The sequence below is a fragment of the Silurus aristotelis genome (assembly GCF_946808225.1).
Source record: "Silurus aristotelis genome assembly, chromosome: 3".
Classification (NCBI taxonomy): Eukaryota; Metazoa; Chordata; class Actinopteri; order Siluriformes; family Siluridae; genus Silurus; species Silurus aristotelis.
In genome coordinates, this window is record NC_139576.1 from 18,768,939 (window position 1) to 18,792,650 (window position 23,712).

The following is a 23,712-nucleotide window of genomic DNA, read 5'->3' on the forward strand; positions in this document are numbered from 1 at the left end:
TCACGAATAGGTGAGTTTTTTAGAATAATGATTTGTTAGTGTCCAATAGTGGGGTGGATGTGGGCACTGACTGAAATGAAGCCATGTTTTATTACCAACTGGTGCTTTTGTCAGCAGAACCTGAAGCATTGATACATTTGTAAATGTTTTTATGGGATTCTGTGGTGGGCTGAAAATAGCTTTAAGGTAGACTTTATGGTGCAGCTGTGAGCTTGTTATGCACATTAAAGTTACTTAGAAGCTTGCACTCTCACACATGCCTCCTTTGCTGACTAAGCATTGGTTATTTTTGTTCCGTGCCACATTTCAGAAAGCTCTAACCAAAAGTTCATGTTTGGGCAAACACATTACAGGCCTCTGTACTGACCTCGGGTTGTGTGCCCATAAGCTTCAGGACCTTGGACAGCACAGTTCCAATCTGTGTGATCCATCAAAGCCGAGAACAAAGACTGGCTGATGTGTTTTTGACTACTTCCTGATGACTTGGTGGGCACCTAACAACTCATATGTAATTTGTTCATATTCGAGACTTAGCTGTTAAAATAAACTCTACTCACTGAAAGGCTTTTCTTTAATGGGGAAATTTGTGCCCATTGGTAATATTTGTGGTTTGGGTTATACTTTGGGTTGATGTCAGGGCTCTTTGTAGGTCACTAAAGTTGTTTCACACCATCCTTGGAAAACAATGTCTTTATTGGCATTACTTATATAGAAACATTTTTCAGCAAATGCTTTTTGTGAACAACAATTAGTGTATTTGCACATTTAAATGTTATATATTTTGACCGGGTTTTAATAGATATCAATTGAAGTAAAGATTTACTTGGTATAATATATTTATTTCTTGTTTATGCTGCCATAAGTAGTAAGTAAGTAGTGACAATATCTGTGTAATCGGCTTGTTATGTAAACTTTCATGCCATGCTTTAATGGTCAGGTGTATTGTTGCCAACACCCAGTTACCACAAAACTGTCTCTCAGACAAGCCACATTGGTTGGTTGTAGGTTTCACCACATCTTTCACTTTAATAGTTATACTACAAGTAACCTTTTTTCTGTGATATCTACTCTTTGGACACAATATGGTGTCCAATGCACTTCAGGTTCCTATTAACATATGCTTCTTAGAGCAAAATATGATTGTATATATTATTGTATAATATACACATAATAAAGGGTTTATATGTAGTTCAAAGAGTACAAAATTGAGCCACTCAAGGATCTCTGGAGGTTAAGGGTTAAATGGTTATAAAATCCAAGAAGAACCTAAAAGAAAAAAGTATGGATTGCAGGTGATACTTTAGATAACATTAGAAAGATAATTGCAATTGCACCAATTAAGAGATTTATGTGGATTTAATGTCCCTTGACAATTAAAAGTGATGCTTCATTGTTATTTCAGTAAGAAATGAAGAAAGTTAGAGAGAGGGAATCCCCTGCCGATCCATCCATGATGATGTTATCTTGAAGCAATCCAGAAATTATGGGCTTCCTTCTTCAAAACAAGAGAGATTATTGCCCGGCTTATGTTAAAGCTGTCTGCATATGCATGTTTTAATCACTTGAACTGGGCAGATTAGTATATACTGAGTGGTAGAGAGTCAACTGATATTTCAGATTTGTTTGGTGCCTGTTTTTGAATATATTGTACAAGAAGCTGCTGTACACATTGCAGATTAATTTAAAAATTACTTGTCATTTTAGACTTGCATTCACTATTAAGGGCATTATATTAGCTAACATAAAGTTTACAGAGCATGCAGTTTATTTATGCCTGTGGGAAATGAGAAGCTGTAGTGCAGCTAGTAGCAGTGCCACATTCATACAGCTCCAGGGTCCCATCCTGAGCATTCTAATGTATACTAGTTTTGTATGATCTCTGTGGGGTTCCTCTGGGGTTCCTTCTTTAGTTTTCTCCTATCTCTCTGTACGTTCCAGTAGGCTGATTGTTTACTCTAAATTGCTCCTATGTGTGGTGAGTATGATGGACTGCCACCCCATCTGGGGTCAATTTCAGTTTTTTATCCTTAGTTCCTAGGATAGGCTCCAGATCTTTAGCTTTAATAAGAATATGCAGTTACTGATAATGAATGAATGAATAAATGAATGAATGTTTTCAAGGTGCACAGTCTCATCCATGACAGGAACCATGTAGACAAAAAAAGAAGGCTGGTGTCTTCTTTTTAATCCTTGCTCTGATATGAAATATCCTACAACTTACAATATTCATAATCGGTTTACAGTTCATTAATGAAAAACATTTGCAATGCCAACCATGTCCAATATCTATACTAATTTTATTCCAAACTCTCAGCAAGTGTAGACATGTAAGTTGTTAATTGCTGATGGCAAACCACACTATTTCAGCTCATCTTAGATTAAAGATTCACAGAACCAATTTTTAATCTCTGCATTCCATCTTCTCATAACCTTTATTCTTAATCCTAAACTGTGCTCTTCGGAACAGATTAGGTGATAAATATGATTTTTATTTCTGTTAGTAATCATATCTATATCTGTATCAAATGAGTACAAGGAAACAAACATTCACAGTACACATACATTCCAGCTATGCAACAGATTCGATAGTATCATTGATCTTATCATTAAACAAAACCTTATAAATATCAATCAGACCTGCAGGATGCACATTTGTGATCTTATCTATATCTGTATCATCTACATGTGTCCCAGTTAGCTTTTTTTCCTCTACAGTATGTGTCAGGTCTGATAGCATCTGATTTAAAGTGCATCCTGCATGGCAGTAAGGCTTGCATGATGCAAATTGTCCACCATATTTGTTGAACACAAAAATGCTGCATCAAAGATGATTAGATACAAATACTTCAAACTTGCTTAGTCAGTTCCTGTACAATATTTATATCACATCTTTTTTTATAAAATGATTTTCAGGAGGCATCATAAGTCCATTTTCCCATCTTTATTATAATTAGTCACAATATGTATATCATGCTGTATATTTATATATTCTTCATTCAGAACAAACACATGTACATTACTTCAATATACTCTAAACTACTTAACTACTTTTTTTTTTTTTTACCCAACCACCCTTTTCTATACGTATATAGGCAATGCTATTTTTTGGGTGTTTTTTTTTTTTTTATTCTTTTTTTTTTCCAAATAGATTGATACTTTATTAATCACCAAGGGGAAATGTGGTGTCACAGCAATCACAACGGAAGAGCTAAAGGAAGGACAGAGGCTTGACAGTTCTAAAGACTTTTAAAGTGCACAATAAACTCAATACTTTCTTTTATCACATAAAAGAAAGAACAAACATATACATTTTACTGTATGAAATCTAAATACTGCCACTCTTGGGCCCTTGAGCAAGGCCCTTAACCCTCTATGCTCCGGGGGTCCCTTACGAGGGAAATATCAAGGTCCGTGACGTCGGAGTGACGTGGGGCCGCCTTCCCGTGGGCTCACCACCTGCAGGAGGGACCGTAAGGGACGGTGCTGTGAGGATTGGGCAGCAGTCGAAGGCGGGGGCCTGCTTAGACTGCTGCCCCCGCGACCCGAATTACGGATAAAATGAATGAATGAATGTATGAAATCTATTACAGGTTGTTATGTTTAAAAATGCATGGTAGACACGAGGGAGGAGCAGTTTTAGTAGTGTTTGTATAAGTAAAGTTATAAATATTTGAAGTGGAAGTGCTGTGTAAGGATGTACAATGGTCCTACATAAAATTTTGTTCTGCATTTTGCAGACATAGCTGTCATCTTCAGTGTTCACATCACTACTTGCAAAGAGTGGGGTCAGATCAGTTAAGGATTAGCTGTGGTCTTTTAAAAAAGCAGCTCTTTTGGACAGAATGGCATGGAGGGTAATTTAATATTGTCCATGCTTCCCTTCATTTTGGCCACCACCCACCTTTCAACTTTCCAAAACCCGGCGGTCCAGTTTGCAGCCTGAAACAATGCCAACTTTCCCTTGTTAGCTCATTCAGTTTCTTTGCTTAGCCATGCTGATATCTTTGGCCCCATCATGTAGTAATTGTGCATGCTGAAGCAGGTAGGTTATGGAATCACCCACTCTCACCTTCGGTTGCTAGTTTAACAGATGAGGGTCCGGTGCTGAATTCACATGTTTTTTAAGATGAATCAGCACCTTCATCACATGGGATGTGAGAGATACTAGAGATAGTAATTTAGGTCAGCGTCTTTCTTCCACAAAACTGGAATGATGCAGAATCCCACACAGCTGACAGGTGCAGGTTTTTAAAACATACAGGCTAATGCCATCTTGTCCTGCAGTCTTCTTAAGCTGTCTCCTGACCTACCCAGATAATCAAGTGGTCAGTGATGTATGGGTTAGATTATAAGAAAACTGTAAGCAAATTTGTTTACTGACATTGACAAATCCAGCTATTATATAGGACTTTCAGTACCCATATATGTCCCTTTGATGTAGAGCAGTATTCACTCTGTCTCGTTATGTCTTATTATGGTGTATATTACAGCTGCTAACATCTGTTTGTCATTACTGTGAGTGTGTAATGAACTCCATGGCAGCGGCTGTACTACTGCAACATTCAACACACAAACACTTATTTTAAAAAGCCCACTCCATCCGAAGGGTCTAGCGCTAATATTAACACTTTGGTTAACAGCAGTCTAATGAAGGCCACTTTAATCACAATGTACAGGACATTTGTATAGAGGACATTTAAGGTCTATTTAGAATAGAAAATATTAAGTATCAATAAACAAAAACAGACCATGAATAATACACACCAATTCCAACCTTTATGTGCCCTTGAATCTAAATACACTGTTAAAGATCTTCCGTTCTTTTTAACATGCGGTTTATATTGAGTCTAACAAGTTTCCATACAGTGGAGTTTTGTAGCTTTTTTTTTTGTTGTTTGCTCAGATGGTTTCTCTTTGTAACAGCTGGTTTGACAAACATATCAAATGGAAAATCTTCTGTTGTTTTGAATGTTCTAAATTTCAAGTTTGAGGTGATGTATTGGTCAAAACACTGCTAATTGTAAAGGACAGTGCTGTTAGTATCTAAACACTGTTTGTGTAAGTTACATATAGCATATCATTATGGAATACCTGAAATCAATCAGAAAGTTCAACTGTGGTAGAAAGTGTATTAACCCTTACAAAGCACAATACCCCTTTTATAAATGTAAACAAAAGTATTTTCATTAAATTTTCATATTTAATGAGAAATTTTCATATTGTATATCGTTTAATAACACGATTTTTTTAAATCATTTTCTTATCAGCCTAGATTTTCCACTACAGGTCCCTGTGAATAATCTGTATAATATAAAATTGTTATTGTATTAGAATAAGTGCATTAATAAACTTGTAATTTACCTTCCAAATGAACTACTGTAAAAGCTTCTGTTATAGAAAATTAATCAGTGAACATTTGTTCAGCTGTGTACATCAGCCTACTAAACAGAAATGAGGCGATTGTTGTTTTGTCTTGCACTTGCAGGTCACACATAAATATGCATCCCTCCATAAACAGATCACTAGCCTTCTCTGGTGATCTTGGCAGACGTGCAAGAGGGAGAAAACCTCAGAGTAGACAAGTTTCCTAAGTCATTTTACAACATGTATTGAAGAGACTTAAACAAAAGCCTTGAAATCTGACAACAGGCATCATGGTATGCTTGTAATTTTGTGCCCACTGGAATGTTCCACCTTCTATAATCCCCCCCACACACTTGCACGCAAGCAGTGCAGCATTAAAGACCATCAGATAAAATGCATTTTAGGTTTTATAAATAAATACTGAATAAATAATAAACAATAATATGAATATTTCTGCAAAATAATTTGATACTCAAATACTAGCCCTTTCTTCATTTACATATGGCTTGTGACTGAAAGCATCAATTTGTACTTTATTTAAATTCAACCTATTAACACTTTGACACTTTGCATGCATTTCTCTCTCATAAGTATTTTGATTTATAAACACACTGCATCTTAGGTGTTTTTACAAACAAATGATTCACTGCTCATTTTAAAACACTGACAATTGACCACATGCTTTCCAGTTACACTGTTTCCTTTGCATAAAGATGTTTATCCTGCAGATAAACAAAGAACTTGACATACATAGGCGAGATAAAACCACAGATGACACATATTTGTGTCACTTAGATTGCTTACTGTATAAACGTTACACAGTTTAGCATCTTAACGTGTTGGTGCTTCACATGCATTTGTTTTAAACACGAGCTATGCGATACAAGAATTTATTTTGTTTTATACATAGGCACATTTAAAAACGAGGCATATTCATTGCAGCTCCTAAATAATAATAATAAAAAAATTATGTGATGCTGAATATGGAAAGATAGCGTGAGAAAAATATGTTCATTTCAGTCACAAAGGTGGTCCCGTCCTTCTCCCCTATGACTCAACAAATCACAGAGTGGAGAGCGTCAGGCTAAACACTGGTCAAGATTTGGTGCCTGTTTCACCACACTGTGCTCCAGATGCTGAATGATCATGCTAGGTGAGCTGGCAGTTCTTCTAAAGCTTCAGTTAAGGTTGACTAAACTCTCTAATTGATCTTTACCCCCTCTTCATCTCTAGACATTGCTAATTTCTCATGGCACCATGCACCAGACTACTAAGAGGCTGGGCACAAACCTTTCTGCTTTTGATCCAGCACCCTCATTATGCACAGTGCTTTTTCAAACATGGAAAGACTTTACAGCAGACCTGGAAATGTATACTGGCGAGATTAAAAGAATAAGAAGCGATTCTTAAAAAATAAAAAGCAATTTTCAGACTTCTGAGAACAGGTGGTTAGGGTACTTGAAATGTGGTTTCTGAGAGGAAATATTAGATATTAATATGATGATTAGTCTAATTGCTTCAGGATATCAGGAGGCAGACTGTAAACACAGACATGACAGCATTGTTTTGCATTAGTTCATTGAGTGCATACTTTCTTGGGAGTGGCCATTGCTGCTTCGGAAGCTCATAGATGTGGTGAGTTTGATGAATAGGATGTCTGGCTTCCATATGTCATGATTGTGTTGAAACCCATGATCTAATCTAATCATATAAGCTGAATGCTATGATATACTTTTTGTGTATGTCTCTGTTACACATTTTCACTAATGTATTAAAAACAAAACATTAATTATGATGAATTGATGTTGAGTGATTTTTCATTTTCAATTTGTACAAACACGATGTGGTACATAAATATGATACACACTGTATGTATTGTAAATACTTTAATAATACAGGCTTAAAGTCATTTAATCTCAATATACACAGACAGCACTATGTACACAACAGTTCCCCACCCAATGTAATGTAATATTTGATCCTACAAGGAAAAAATCTTGGCAGATAAGGATTCAAATGGAAATAATTTTATTAACAAGCCACTGGAAAAACCAAAGCACTTGGTTTGACTACGTGACTCTTGATGGGATTGTGGGATTTCTCGACGCTTGCTTTTAACTCACTGATTTGTTGAGCTTATCATAGTATGTTTTAAATCACAACATAGCACAATCTTGGTATATTAAAAAAACAAAATTCAGTTTATAGTAAACACATTAGTTTAACCCCTCACTTGCTAATTTCACAATTTTGATTTAACATCCCAGATTTATTCTCGTTCAGAAATTGCTATACCACTAGTATGGAAATTTGGAAAAAGTGTATGTTTTCCTATATTTTTATTTGCTTCAAATTAATTGTGGGTATCTAGCCGAATAAAAAAAAAAACATTCTTTTCATTGTATTGTATAGTTGGACCATTTTGGTCTTCGGAGACTCGCTTCTGTAGAATACCACAATTGCCTGAAATTGGACTTTACACAATAACTCGCTACAGTGTTGTGAAAGTGGTCTGACTGTCTTCTGGTCAAAGGCCTCCCCCAGGCTCCTGAACTGATTACGCTGTGAATAAACTAGGATACTGTTGGGAGTTCAGACGTATCATTGAGGATATTACTGAGACAGAAGACCACAGCATGGTCAGGGCTTTGTCCTGTGCAACTTCTAAATTAAGTCACTGAGTTTATTTGATGGAATGTTTTTGTAAAACCGAACTGACCTCTATTTCTGGGTTCATTGCAGTTGTTTATATTATTCTTATTTTCACTCTAACAACCTCATACAAATGTTTAAACCAATAGAAATGGCCAATAGTGTTAAATTTGCAGTGTTTTGTAGTTGTTGTAAAAGAAATACTGAATATAAATGACTAGAGATAGCACCCTGTTCCATTTGTGTAAAATAATCCAGCAGTGTTTTGTTGTCAAAATGTTAATAATAATAATAATAATAATCGTTTTACAAATGCCTTCCATGCCCAGTCAAAATGACAACTTATAATCCACTCATCCAGCCAGAACAAGACATAGTTAATGACAGCGTCACTCTGCAGATCAGTAGTAAACTGTTGATGCTTGGTCTCCAGCTCTATCATAGCCTGTAATTTGGAAACTAGCTGCACGCTGGTTCCATCACAAAGTGGCCGCATAGCCATGCGTTAGTGGTTTTCAGCATGAGGTGCTCCTCTCTGCTCCATGAGAGGAAGGTTAGTGTGATGCCTCAAACATGCTGGCAAAGGGAAGTCAGTCCATTTTCAGTAATGTGAAGACTTGGGGCAGAGGAAGTTCATCAGGTCAGGATGTAGCTGTGTCTGCTGTTACCCATGAGAATCCAGAGCAAGCGGATAGTCAGAAGAGCCATTTTTCTCAAAAGGCTCTTGGAGCACCAAAGTGTGGGCATCAGCAGGCAGTTTTATTGCTTTTGCTATGGCCTTGCATTTTGTGCCTTTGCCAGACCAGAGAAAGCAAATATTTTGCTTGTCTCGCAGCTGTGCAGGTCCCATGTAGACTTCAGGCTGGAGGCCTGCCCTTGGTGGGGAAGCAGTGGAGATAAATAACTTTCCCAGCAAAATAAAATTGTCTGTAATTCTAATGTTAAATCACACTGTGAAGAACTATAAGTGGTGTCAGCACCCTAGTCTATGCCTTATTTCATGCATTGGGGAGATCCGCTTAAACACCAAGGGACAAAACTGAACTGAAGTTGAAGAATATTATAACCACTTTTCCCTCTTACTTTACACTGTCATTGAAGAATATTGAATATTGCCCTTCACATGATCATAGTCCTAAAAAAGCAACCATAGAATGCCCTAGATGTCATCATTAAGAGACCATTTAACTTTTTGAAAGATTGTTTTATTGACTGAATAATTACTTTTTTTTTTTAAATTGATGTTAGAATTTCAATCGAACAAATGCTGCTGCACTGCTTCTGTTTCAGCAGTATATAAGGGGTATATGTCTTTTGGATGGAAGACAAGTACGAAAACATGTCTTCTCTCTGAAGCCCAACTGCAGTCGATTTTACCATAAAGACCATTTGTGCTGTATATGTAGGAAAGCTGTTGAGTAATTTTAACAAAATGAAGCAGTTTTCCTTTGATCAGTGGAAAATGTCGACACTATTTACAACATACCATTTCCTGGTGTTGCATACATGATTTAGATTGTTGTAAAGGCATAAAATTTGAGTACCTATAGAGGAATAACACATTTCACTTTGCACATAATACAAAGTATTATTGAGCAAAGTATTAGTCAAAACTTTGCTCAATCCTTGGTTAATTTATTTGCTTGTGTGGGTGTATGTGTATGTGTAAGAGAGAGTGTGAGTTAAAAAAAAAAAAAAAAAAACGTCAGCAAACTGTCAGCACTGTTCATCAGCAGCCAAGGCGTGCCTGCATGGTCTCTCTTTCATGGAGCCGATTTTTCCCCAGGAAGCAGAGTGACTCAGTTGTGGTTGTTGTGGAGATTTCTGCATGTTACAGCCCTGCAAAAGGCATGCTTTTCCAGTTCACATTAAGGTCCTTCACCGACCTTAAATATCCTCGCCTACCAATAAAGGCCGATATTGATCTACGTCCAGAAGCGGAAATATAATATGACCTTTTGTAATAAAGCCACATCCTTTAGGATTTTAAAAACACAGGTAATCGTTTTGATCATGTTTTTGTTGTAAATGGCTAAGCTGTATTTCATAACCTATTTTTTCCCACTTAAATGATTTTGGAAAAACTGCAACAAGTGTTACTCATAGTTTCAAATGTGACCTTTCCTTTTCATGTAGTTTGAATAGCAGTCAAAAACAAGATCCACTGAAGAAAATTAGTATATATTGTCTTTGACGCTAAAGGATAATAGCATCCAGATCATTGGGGTGTTTTCAGTGGTTTAAAAAAAAATGTATAGTAGTTATTATTTTTTTCCTTAGAATTATTTCGTGATACGGGTAATGCCGTGACCTAATTCATGGGAGGAACTGCAGGAAATCCCCCTTACTGCATCTAAAGTAATCAAGGTCCTGCAGGTTTCTACAGAATAGAGAATGTGAACTATTGGGCTTGTGTACAAATCACAGGTTGTGAGGTTGTGTGGCCCAGAAAAACAGTTCTGACGTCCAGTTTTATAATGTGTCAAATGCGCCTGTAGATTCAGTTCTTAGCTATAACAGATTCCTTTCATTTGTGTAGGTTTAGACATTGGAAACCCCCTATTAAACATTCACTTATCTCTACTCTTGTATAGAGTGTACACACACACACACACACACACACACACACACACACACACACACACACACACACACACACACACACACACACACACACACACACACACACACAGGATCAAAAGGCATGCTGGCTATAACAGGAAATGGCCTATTTAATAAGGGGATATATTAACATAATAAGTGCAAAATTCAGCCCTTCCTTCACTTGAATATGATTAATCATGATTCAATGTCAACATGTGGTACCAAAATTATTGGTGATTGTAAAGTCTATTGTATGCTCCTTTGAGCCGGGTGAAAAGGCCTCTGCTCTCCTATTCCATTAACTTTGATGCTTTTGGAAAGCCAGATCCTGCGGGATGTAATAGTTGGATTAGGATCCTGACCACACACATTGACAAGCACCTGCACTCTTACACACTTGGTGTGAGATAAAACATAAATTTGCAGTTTTTCATGACTGCATGTACTGGATTGAGCAATAGCTAAAGCTGTAAGTTCATACACAGTACAGGATACAGCAAAACAATCATGTGTTCCGTGATCTGTGTGCTGCTTTGGTCTTGTTCTGTTTCTCTTTATAACACTAATGTGAAATTATAAATCAGTGTTTAGACTTTTGAGTGCAAACCAGGAAATGCCCTTAGGAACTGTTTTGATCTTAGATTGAACCACAGTTACCTCAGACTACTGAAATACTTTTTAAATCTTAGAAGTGAGCTTTTATTATTGAGAGGGCAGAATGAAATGTCTGGAATGCTCAGCTAGGTTAAGAGGAACATTTATTTATTCCAAACAAAGAGCAGAAGAAAGGAAAGCTTAACAGAGAAATATTCTTGAAAAACATTGTTGAATATAAAGTCATTGTGTTGGGCACACTACTTGGCCGTAGTGAATCTATAGCTAAACTACCTAGTTGATAAAAAGCTAGCTACTAAGAAAAGCTGCTAAAAACTTCTATATACCTGTTGCAATGTGTTTTCTCCATGCTCATAAATTTTGATGAACACAGCCATGAAGGCTTTGCTCTTAACTAGTACAATGCATCCTGTATAATTGTAAATTATTATTATTATTTTTAACACAGGTCAGTGAAAACCGAGTCCTGTGACCCGATATACATTTACACTAATTTGTTGAATGTCACAATGCTAAGAGCTTTGTTAGTGGAAAAACAAATACAATAAAACAATTAAAAAGTTTCAAATGTTCCACTTATTCCATGCAAAATGTACTTTAGCTAGTAGTGTCCCCAACAGTTAAGGTTTGAGCCAACAGCGTTCTTATTTAGACATTGAGTAGATCATAAGCTTGCTGGTAATTGCCGTTACACTGAGAGACGATGCTTTCCAGAAACTCTCGTTCGCAGTAAGAGAACTTAGTCTGAAGCTTCATTACAACCCATTCTATGTCAGTATCTATAAGGGAAACACAGAAAATGTACAATTTAGAAGAATTCAATGCAATTAAAAAGTAAAACAAATCAGTTCAATTACTGTTTTGATGTGCTGGCACAGAAAATGTAATATGATGTAAAACAGAGCAGCGTGGTAGTGTTGGAAGACTTTATATCTCCATCCCACAAGCCGTCCTATTCTATCCTAATCTATCCCATTCCAGATTGAGCCTGAGGCACAGACGTTTGACTGACTCTTCCTGCTGGTTCATCTAGTTCATGCAGCAGGACAGACAGGGTGGGAGTGCTCCACCGCAGTACTCCTGCCAACCCAATTTCACACACAGTGTCATACCAGTCTGCTAACCACATGCTAATGGGCCAAACAAGCCTTGTTGCACACACGTCCTGTCCATACATCCCGAGTCCCAGCGTCACAGACTCTTGCTGCCTCTGCACCCTCAGCTCCGATAGAGCCGCAGACGAAATTGAGTAAGGCAAGTGGTGACATTCACCGAGCTTAATCATGCTGCTAATTAAGATAGATGGAATGTCATGCAGTGAAGGATTGCAACAAACGATGCCAGGAACACATAAGAACGCTATGTAGTACAGTATGCATGAGCCATACTGTATAAATCCCAGATGTCAGAAGGAAAAGTCCAGTGAGTGCAGCATTACACTGTCAAAGAAAACAGACAACTGAGAGAAAGCCCACAATTACAGCTGACATCGAATGTCTTTAGCAGGAAGAGGCAGATCTGTGAGCTTTTTTGGATTGGTCAAAGCTCACCCCAAATCTTGGCTAAGGGTCAGGACCCTGCCAGTGAATCAAACATATTTCACTGATTCAAATGAGGCAGAATGTACACATGTAATGTACCATTAAGTATCCTAGAATACATGCAGACAGACAGAAGGTGAAGAGCGCATTAATCCTGCACTGTCATGCGGCATGTGCTCCACAAACAGTGCTAGCTCATGGAAAGTCAGCTCTCGCCACCCCTCTTGGCAAAAAAAAGTGAGGAATTTTCAAATGTGGCGATGGTTTAAGGCTGTGGCCAGACAATGAATCAAACTATAAATCATCTAAATCTGAATGTTTTTATGAAGCAGCGTTGAGGATTTCCCAGTGATCTTTCACCTAGATAAACATGTCTGCAAAAAACTTATTTATTAAAAACTTATTTACTACTACTCCAGCATATATGAAGTAGCGTGTGTCTAGTTTAGAGTGTCGTTTTGGATAATAAGGACTCGATGTGATTGTTTATATTCTAAATCACGAGTTAATTGCAAAGGCTTTAAAACTAAATGAACCTTGTAAGCAGCTTGTCTGAAGAGTGAAGCATGCGTACAAGTAAGGGCAGAGCAGAAAAGCGAGATACAGAGCACTTAGCCGGTTTTTCTAGTGTTGACTCACAGACATCATACTAATCAGACCGCTGTCAAACTTTTTTTTTTTCCAGCATTCATTTTGGATGTGAGTCAAAGCAGTGTCAAATATGACTATTTCTGTCAGTGAATTGGCCTCAGTAAATGCACCTAATTAGCTGTAGTCTGTACTGCTACCTCATGCATTCTACAGCATTAAAACGGCGTCTTAGTGCCATATGTCTGTCTCGCACGGGGGATTTAGAGGCTTATTTTTTATTTACATAATATGGTACATGGCCTAACAGTGCTTGACTAAAAAAAATATTGAGAATAGGAGGCAGACCTCTGCACAGCATCAATCTGCTAAGGCATCTTGCGTTTTGATACGAAGTGTCATTGGAAACGTGGAAAGAATAAAAAAAAAAAAATGCTTTGAAACGCCTAAGACTAAACACGCACAATGTCTGGTACATAAATCTGATTTACCCTCCTCCTCAGCGCTGTCAGTCTGAAGCTGTGATGGGAAGGGCAAGGGCGATGAAGCAGGGTCCTGCGGTTCCTCCGTCTGCCAAACATTGCCCAGCTCCTGCGTCCAGGGGAGCAACTCAGACACTCTACCTGATCCTCTCGCCTCCAGTCTGTCTAGAAAAGCCGAGTTCACACTGGAAGAAATATATCACCATCCCATTACAACCTTCCAGACTGACCCATACATCAGAGAGTTACTTTGAAGCCATTCATAATTCCCTGGCTAGCTGATTAACCATGACATTCACGGCTTGTGAAGTTCTCTTAGAATTAGATGTCCTTACCACAGCCGTTCATTTTCCATTTGTCTTTTCCTGTCCTCCTCCTCTTGTTTTTGTTTTTCTTCCAAAAGTTGACTCTGGGAATGATAAATGAATGGAATCTTAATCCATGATAGTAATGACGTGTCTATTTTTTTGAACAAGTTGCATGAGAGAGCAGTTGTTTTTCAGTTACTTTTAGAATTGTCACAACATCTTAATCACACACTATCAGTATCAGCCTCATGCCGTCATTCAGTTCTTTCTGTGCTTGATTATTTTCACTGATAATTACAATTATAATAATTATGAGGTAAAGACAAAATAATAGTACATCTACACAATTCCATCCATTATATCCATCTGTTCCCTGTTCTGTAATACTCTACAATTGCATTTTTAAATATGGGACTGACTGCATCAGTGCATCAGGGCTTTATTAGGAAAGTTCATTCATGCTGTTATACTAAGATTTGCCTGCCCTAATACATTTTACACATACATTTTCGATTAACACTAGTGAAGTGGATCCACATTGTAAGAGTAGGAGGGTTATTGTGGGAGTAAAAGGGAGTGAAAGTTAGACATTTATCTGTGAATGAGAGAAATATGTATATGATGTGGTATGGTTACCTGCTGTATATTATTTTTGGTTTTTCACACAGTCTTTAAAGTTTACACAGAATATTGTGAAAAAAGAAAACATCCACTGAGCAGCAGCTATATGGGTCGAAATTCTATATTAATGAGAAAGATCAGAAGATGGATGTATGTATTTGTCAGGAAACACAAATTTAAGTGGAAGAAGCAGTTGAAAGGGAAGTGCATTGTGATTATTTCTATATATTTGTCAAAGAACCATTTATCTTTTACCTCTTGTTACATTTACTGGCAGTGACATTAGTAGCAAATATGCTGAAACATCATGGTGAAAAATCATGACTGAAATGTGAGTATACGTTAATCAAAGGCATATGCTTGTGCTTTTTTTCTTGGTTATTTCCCATACTACAAAATGAAAGAGATGAAAACGGTTGTGCAAATGTTCCTTTTTTATGCACTCTGGTACCTTCTTCCTTTGTTCATCTCTATTCTGCTGCAGGGTCACTTGTTCCTCCGCCTTCCTGGCCTCCCTGTATTCATGCCCACGAGCCTGTGTAGAAACAGTTCGGTTTTAATCAGGTCACTGAAGGTGATACAAGCACACCAATGAGCTCAGCCCTGAACAGCAAGTATTAGACGGTCTTTTGTGATATAATCGTGGGATTCTTAACACAATGAGGTGTTATGAGGATGGGTGAGGTAAGAGTGCTTTAAAGATAAAGAGATCCTTTGTACATTTGGTCAGATAGTCTAGGGACAACAGGGAATGTCTGCTCTGTTTGGAATGGCTTGAGAGCAAGAAGAATAGGTGGGACGACCTGGGCCTGGCACCCTTGGAAGTCAACTCAAATGATCATATGCACAAACAGAGGATATAGACGAGATTAATCTGTCTTGTCTTCTCAGTGGCCACAAAACCACATTAAGGCGGTGTCTTTCCACACACACTTTGATCAGCTGGCTTATGACATTTGGATTGGAGCATTCTGTTACTTTTCTTGGAGAGCTTCCAGAAACTTGAATCAATACCCCGTGAAGCACACTCAAAAAAGCCTCTTCGTCTACAAAACTGGCGGGACCAGACCACAGTTACTTATGCAGTATGACTGTACTGAAGTAACACCATGATGTTTTAATGTCTACTAGCAGGATGTTCCTCCATAAAGAAAGTACTGGCTGTCCACAGAAGAAAAGCTTGTACAACAATACAGTAAGCCAGACAAAAACCTTTTTATCCCCCTCACCACAGGACCTGCAAAAGCAATGTCATCAGATGCCACATTCAAGTGGTTCATACAGTAAAACAGGCCCCACGCTTTTCATGTCTCAATCTTCTGTCTGCAGAATCATCCCTGGCCGGCTGAGGTGCAGACTGATATAGAATGCTATTTTACTATCAAGAAAATTTTATTTTGAGCACATTTAAAAATACACACCATCCAATAGCAGCTGTGCCTTCTCTGCTTAGCTAAGTGAGCAAAACAAGGGTGACAGTGGCTAGACAAACTATCTAGGGTAGAGACAGAAAGCAGCAAGATTTAACAGGGGAACTGAACTAAAGGGGAATTTGCTCTTGCTCTGCGTTCATGTATTACTTTGAATCTATTGCTCAAATGCCAGTTTTTTATGGAATATAAATTGCCATTGAATACCGCACAAATATACACTAGCTATCATTTTAAACATTTTATCATACAGTGGTTACAGGAATCAGATCAAAACAAACAACCAATATACATTTTTGTCTCATTCATATTGCAGACAAAGAGCGTTTGTCAATTGCCTGTAAGAGCCCATTACAATATGTGAATCATACATACATGTTTTAGTAGATTAAATGACGCTGAGGCAGTTACAATGACGCCCCAATTACATCGACCTAGACTGCTTATGTCATTGGCTAAAACACTGGCTGGAGGCCAGGTACTTTCACTAGAACAATACAGGTTATACCACACCAGTCTGCCCTTTTCCTGCCCTCTCACACATCCTTCTGCATTCTGTGAACTCTGGGAAGTCCCTTCAACTCTGTTCATATCATTGTGCAGAAGCAGCACTCGTATCCTAATGTTGGCTGACCATGAAGCGAAAGTCTGTGTATTTATATTTGGAGGAAATTCAATGACAGACTTAGATAGTCCTCTCCAGTGTGTGGGTATGGAGAAGATAATTCAGAGAGAAAGTTAGGCCCATTGGCAGACTGATTTTTGTCTGCAGATGAATGAACCATGTTGATGAAAGCCCTCAAGAGGGGCTGGTTTATTCTGAAAACATGCATCAAAGTCAGATCAATTGGTGTGAATTACCCCAGTGCCTTGGGCTGTAACCTCAGTGCCACAGCTATGCAGCAAAGACTTGAACCCAGGCCTATGGAACACACAATGCATTCCTTGGCTGTCATCTTACCCATGATGACGTGGGTGTGGCGCTGCTCGCTGCTATAGGAACTGGACTGGACCTCTCAAGCCTTTGAAGATGCGCTTCTCTTTTCCTGCAAAGCAGGAAGGCACAAGATTAAATATTAATAGATTTACCACCAGAATATAGAATTTTTGTTAATTAATTGGTATGTACAGTATCTCACAAAATTAAGTACACCCCTCACATTTCAGCAAACATTTTATTATATATTCTCATGGGACTATACTATAGAAATTAAAATTGTATATATTTTAGAGTAGTTAATGTGCAGATTGTATAGCAGTATAGATGTACTGTCCTCTGAAAATAACTCAATATACAGCCATTATTGTCTAAATAGCTGGCAACAAAAGAGAGTACACCCTAAATGATAACAGCTGTATGTCATTTAACCATGCAAAGCCACATGTCCTATTTATCATGTTCATGTTTTTGTCTGCTTGACAGGATCATATGATTAATGTGTGTATCTTATATAAGAGCAGTTAAAATTTGGTGCTTTGAGTACAATTCTCTCATAATGACCACTGGATGTTCACAAAGATGGCCTAGGCTATAAGAAGATTAATACTAAAACTGAGTTACAGTACAGTGTTCATACAGAGGTTTTCCAAGACAGGTTCCACTCGGAACAGACCTCGGAAGGGTTGATCAAAAAAGTTGAGTTCCTGGCTGTGCGTCAGGTGTAGAAGCTGGCTTCAATAAACAGATGCATGAGTGCTGCCAGCATTGCTTTACAGGTTGCAGAAGTAGAAGGTCCACTTGTCAGTGCTTAGCCCAAGTCAGTTTATATGGCCATCATCCAAGAAGTAAGTCTTTTCTGACTTTTCTTGCCTGCTCACAAGAAAGCCGGTGAACAGTTTGACAAGGGCAAGAATTACTGGAACCATGTCATGTGGTCTGATGAGACTTAGATAACTTGTTTGGCTCAGATTGTGTCCCGCATGTGTGGCGACACATGTGTAGTGTCCTGCCTACAGTCAAGCATGGTGGTGGTTGCATAAGTGCTTTTGGTATTGGGGAGCTGCAGTTCATTGAGGAAAACATGGATTCCAACATGTACCGTGACATTCTGAAGCAGAACATGATGCATTTCCTTCAGAAACTGGGATGAACTGCAGTTTTCCAACATAATAATGACCCAAAAACACACCGCCAAGATGACAACTGTCTTGATGAGGAAGCTAAAGGTGATGGTGATGGAGTGCCTCAAGTATGTCTTGAGACCTGAATCCTATTGAGCACCTTTGGGGCATCCTCAAGCGGAAGGTGGAGAATTACCATCTGTCTAACATCCAGCAGCTCTGTGGTTTCATTATGGATTAGTGGAAGAGGATCCCGGCAACAACCTGTGCAGCTCTGGTGAATTCCATTCTCAGGAGGATTAAGGCAGTGCAAGATAACAATAGAGCTCACACCTAATATTGGCACTTTAGAGACAGTTTTGACATTTTCACTTTTGTTGTCAGATATTTAGACAATAATGGCTATATGTTATTTTTAGAGGACGGTAAATCTATACTGCTATACAAGCTGCACATTGACTACTCTAAAATATATCTAAGCTTCATTTTTTTTTATAGTATTGTCCCCTGACCACATATAATAAAATGGTTGCTGAAATGTGAGGAGTGTACTCCTCACATTTTGTGAGATACTGTATTTACGGTTTGTTTGACATAACACGAATTTAAAAAATAATAATCTTAGACAAACTCTCTCTAGACATAAGTAAACACATTGTCATTTGATAACTGCACTGCTTTATTTTTTCTCAGTTTGGGGCATTCCCATGACCATGAATAATTTATGTATTTGGGCACCACTGATAATTCTTCTTCTTCTTCTTCTTCTTTCTTTTTTTCATTTTGTTATTTAAATCGACTCACTGTTCAAATAGACTTGAAATCCTACTGTTCCTGTTTTAGTGCTACTCTGTCTGGTAATGGAAAAAAGGCTGTAGCTCTTTGAAACTGTGTTCTCAGATTTGTTATTTTTGGATATGAGCCAGCAGAGCAACAGCAACCAGCTTCCTAATGACATGAACATGAATTCTTAACTTCACGGGGACGTGACAAAATCTAATGAAAATATGTGAACATACATTAAGAGTTCATGTTGGTACAGCTCCTGTCTCCGTTCCTCCTCCTGCTTTTTCTTCATTTCCAGTTTGTTGGCCTGTAAAACAAGACCACAATGTGATATTAGGCAACCTTGTTGTCCTCGCTGTTTTAATGTTGGAAGATCTTTCATAATAGAAATGTAATAAATGTTTTGGATAGAAAAGAATTAGATTTCATCTACAAACAAAACAGAAATATGGCTATTATAAACATTTAATGTGCACTTTGTATTACGTGGTATTTAATAAATGATTGCAACATATCTAACCAACTTAAAATTCAAACTGCTGTAGTTTATGGCTATTAATATGATTAAACTCATTTAATAGCAAAACCGTTTTTTTCTGTTTAAAAGTCTGTAAGTAAATGCATTTAATTGCAAGAATTCAATAACTACATGATAGGTCTCAGCAGTGACCTCTAGAGCTTTAAACCAGCACTACAAAAATATAGGACAACCTCAGAGTGAAACCAGGAGACATATTTCAGTGAAATCACTTTGTCAAGTTTACAATTATGTCAGTTTATGATGCTGTCACACCTTCTCTCTCTGAATATCTCTCATCATCTGAATCTTTTCTTCTTCTTCTTGTCTTTTGCGACGGTCCATGTCCTGTTGTTTGAGCTTTAGAAAACCCCAAAATATAAACATAAAATTAAATGCACCTAAACATACATGGTCACTGGAGAACACATTTTGAATTCTAAACAGAAAGTCAGCACCTTTTTTTGGAGTTTAGACTGGGAAGCCAGCATCTGCTGTTTCTGTCGTACAGCTGACAATGATATGTCCCCACCTCCTCAAATAAAACATTATCATTACTTTATACTTACATTTTTTATGGTGTGTAAATATGTTTCCAGAGCTTATTCTTATAAATATCTCTATTACCTAGCTTCTTTGGGCTCAGTTGAATGGGACCAGGCTTATGTTCCTCCTTATATCTCTGCAGATCATCCAGTTCTTTTTGTGACACTGAAAAAAAATCATAAAAAGAAAAGTACAGACACTTTTGCAGTGTGTTCCCTACATCCTTTAAACCATAAATATATGTTTAGAAACTGGTATTTTAATTTTATGATATTAGGGTACTGTATTTTATGTAAATCTAGTATCACACATAATAAATCATTAGATCAATAACTATGATGTGTAAGATGAATTGCACAGCTCAGAATGTTTCATAGTAACACCTAGATGTAATATAGCACCTCCTGATTTAACATAGAAGCATACGTATTCAGGAAATATTTAGTTCATTTTTGGTCCAGTCATGACCACCTAACAAAACAACAAAAGTTTTTTTTAACTTATAAATATATATGTTGTTAATTATTCATCTCTCAAAGACGAAAAAAATTGAATGGAGGGTACAATTACATTAAATTATACCTGTTAGGAACAAACAAGGAAAGGAAATGAATAATAGAGAATGGAAAACACAGTAACCCATCATGACTTACTGTTTAGGAGTTTGTTCCTTCTTGATTCTATTGGTGGGATCATGCTGTATCCTCCAGAGCTGAATGAGCATAAACATAATTAGTTACAGCAGGTACCTTTTACTCAGCAGCTCATTCCAGGCTTTGAGCTTAACAAACTCCATTGGCTCATTTGCAAAGAATGTCCCAAACAAAGGTGGGGCATGAGTAACTTTATGGTAAACAACGTCCAAATATGTTCCCACAAATTATCATCTGGAACTTCCCTGAAAACCCACCATAGCTAAGACCCAAATGTTTCTGTCCAGAAAGACATCTGTGTCTTTCAGAAGAGAGGAAGAAAGCAGAGAGGAAAAAGTTCACAATAATATTCACCCTGAAGAAAACATCACCATCACTGCTGGTTTACAGCAATGACTTTACTCATTTATAATGCATGATCATTGGTTTGCTTCTACTGTATACAGTGTCTAATATAGAATTAAGTGTTTAACTAAAAGATGTATACAGCTGTCACATGTGGACAAAGAACATGTTGAGAATTCCTCAAACATAATCCACACAGTAAACTTGTTTATGTTGGAAATCCAGGCTTGACCTAGCTAAAATAATTATTTTTTTAATCATCTTTTGTTGAAATGTTGTAAGAGAATTTGTAGTCATGCACAATTGTTTACAGAAACACACAGTAAGACGCAACAAATCTAATGGATCACCATGTTCATAAGGTGGCTTCACATGAGCAGACCATTTTAATGGCGTTCATCACTTGAGACTCTGGAGTCAAGATTTTCTTTATTCATGACACAAAAGTGGACACATTAATGATGTTTAACACACTAGTGATCTTCAACACAATAGTGATGTTTAACATGTTGATGTAGTTGCATTGCCTTTATAGCTTTACTGACCTTTTTTATTTTAGTAATTTACATCTGGTCAAATCAGTTTAGGTTTACATTTGTTAGTCTTTAAATGTGTCTGCTTAGAAGTCGGAGTAAAATACAAAAGTTTTTTTGAAAATCACGAGATTTTTTTAAAATGAATACCAATGTGTAAACAATCATTTGTAAACAAATAATCCACACATAAACCCATTTACATTTACAGCATTTTGGCCTCTTTTTCTCCCAATAATGAAGCAGAGGGTTAAGGATGTCACCCAAGGGCTCAGCAGTGGCAGCTTGGTGGTGTTGGGATTTGAACTCAAACTTCTAATCAGAAGTCCAGCACCTTAAGATGTTGGACTTAAGATGCCATGGTTGAGCAGTGGATTTTTTCAGATCATTCATAATAAATAAGGCCTATTTTAGTCACTGTTACTGTAGAAATAATTCAATAGACTCTAAGTTCCAGAATACATTACATATGACACTGCTAACTTGCAGAGACTCACTCAGCTAGCTATCATTGAGTCAGGAAGCTCACAATGCAATGCAATGCTTACAATAAAAAAAGTTTAAGCTTTAAGGCAGTTCATTTGTGCAGATTATACAAAAGGAGAGTTGAGATACCCCTGACAGACTAAATGACTAAAGCACTGCTCAGCGAGCAGGTAGTCAAACAGGATTATGGGTAATAGACCATCATGCTAAAAAAAAGGTGTTTAATTGAAAACATAAACTCGGTCTTTCACCACATGATAAATCTGGGACATATTGCAGTATATAATCGAATTCAGGATTTTAGCTACAAACTAGTGTTGTCATTGTTTGCATTACAAAAATTACAAAAAGAATACAAAATCTATGCCGCTGTCTATAATTATAATAATTTATACTCGATCTTAATTAAATGTCTTCCATGTTTTTTAATAACTAAATTTGATTCGTGTCACGGAAGCTGGCTTATAGAAATCTGTACGATTTCATGTACAAGTAACTACCTACAACTACGAGTAACTTCCCTTATAGGAGCGCTCTGATGCTCTGCGCATGCGTAAACTTTGCTTACAGAGGTCTAGTTTCATGAGCAGAAACGAAACGGAAACTTATGCGGATAGTAATTTGGAAGAAGCGGTTATCTTTCAACAAAATATAAAAAATTTAAGCCATAATTCTGTGTTTTTATGAATCCCGGTTATATAGTTAAATATTAGGCTATAGGCAACAGCTTAATCTGTCAAATATCCATTAAGAAATCCCAATGTAGCATGACAGAGGGCGTCCAGTTAATTATAGGGCGCAGCATGTAAAACAAGCTTTAATACTATTAAAGTTTAGTGAGGAAAAAAGCTATTTTTTATTTTATTTATCTGGTAATGACTTACTGTGTCGGATTCCGAGAATCTTGAGGTTGGGTGCTTTGGTTTGTGGAGTAATTGTCATTTCTGTCATTTTGCTCTTCGTTCACTTCTTGGTTTGTTGCTGTGTTTGGTTCTGTCCATCTGTCATTATTGCTCCTGTCTGGATTCATGATTTAGTCGCTATTCAAGATTATGTATAAAAGCAATAAAAGAAGCTTAAAGCAGATCCCAGTTCTTCGTCAACTGCTAGCAGATCAGTAAAAAAGGAGTTAACTAAGTCTAAGGCGTGTCCATTTCGCATCTGTAGTATGGCAGGTATTTATTCCAGTTTTATACAACACCAGTCTCTAACCTGTACTGGGCATGTAACTAGTGTCAGGATAAAGTCCATAGAGTGAACTCCAGCCACAAAACTACTCTGTGCTGGGATTGTAACTGGGTAGTTACTTCCTCCAACTGGAGCTCTAGTGTTAGTGATGCAAATCACAACGTCTAATAATAATAATAATAATAATAATAATAATAATAATAATAATAATAATAATAATACAGTAATCAAACCATTTAATCCAAGGACATTCATCCAAAAGTTTATCTAAATAAAATGGATTAAATCAATGGATTATATAAAGGTTTTACAGTTACTGTTTTGCTTTTGCTTGAATTTATTCATAATTATAAATAGATATGAATATAAAAGAGCTAATAAAAAAATTGATT

At 37.2% G+C, this 23,712-nt stretch overlaps 1 protein-coding gene across 2 annotated transcripts; it reads right to left on the reverse strand.

The window, feature by feature from the left end:
* Positions 1 to 11,808: 11,808 nt before the first annotated feature.
* epsti1 (epithelial stromal interaction 1) lies at positions 11,809 to 23,429 on the reverse strand. Of its 2 annotated transcripts, none has more exons than XM_083536527.1 (11): positions 23,017 to 23,429; positions 20,769 to 20,827; positions 20,197 to 20,280; positions 20,028 to 20,101; positions 19,846 to 19,929; positions 19,286 to 19,359; positions 17,167 to 17,251; positions 15,227 to 15,310; positions 14,182 to 14,255; positions 13,856 to 14,031; positions 11,809 to 12,014 (listed from the first exon to the last, which is right to left on the reverse strand). In XM_083536527.1, exons 1-11 carry the CDS (start codon positions 23,160 to 23,162, stop codon positions 11,884 to 11,886), a joined length of 1,071 nt encoding a protein of 356 aa, XP_083392653.1. In that variant the 5' UTR covers positions 23,163 to 23,429; the 3' UTR covers positions 11,809 to 11,883. The 2 variants fall into 2 exon arrangements, with proteins under 2 accessions (XP_083392653.1, XP_083392652.1); XM_083536526.1 differs by having other exon boundaries at positions 20,028 to 20,104; positions 23,017 to 23,387.
* Positions 23,430 to 23,712: the final 283 nt, after the last annotated feature.

Excerpts from the sequence above, each read along its gene's own strand:
- epsti1 (XM_083536526.1), bottom strand. The coding sequence starts at position 23,162 with ATGAATCCAGACAGGAGCAATAATGACAGATGGACAGAACCAAACACA. Across the intron at positions 19,360-19,845 it reads GAGATATTCAGAGAGAGAAG|GCCAACAAACTGGAAATGAA; the intron begins GTGTGACAGCAT and ends CTTGTTTTACAG. Across the intron at positions 14,032-14,181 it reads ATGGAAAATGAACGGCTGTG|TGTGAACTCGGCTTTTCTAG; the intron begins GTAAGGACATCT and ends TATTTCTTCCAG.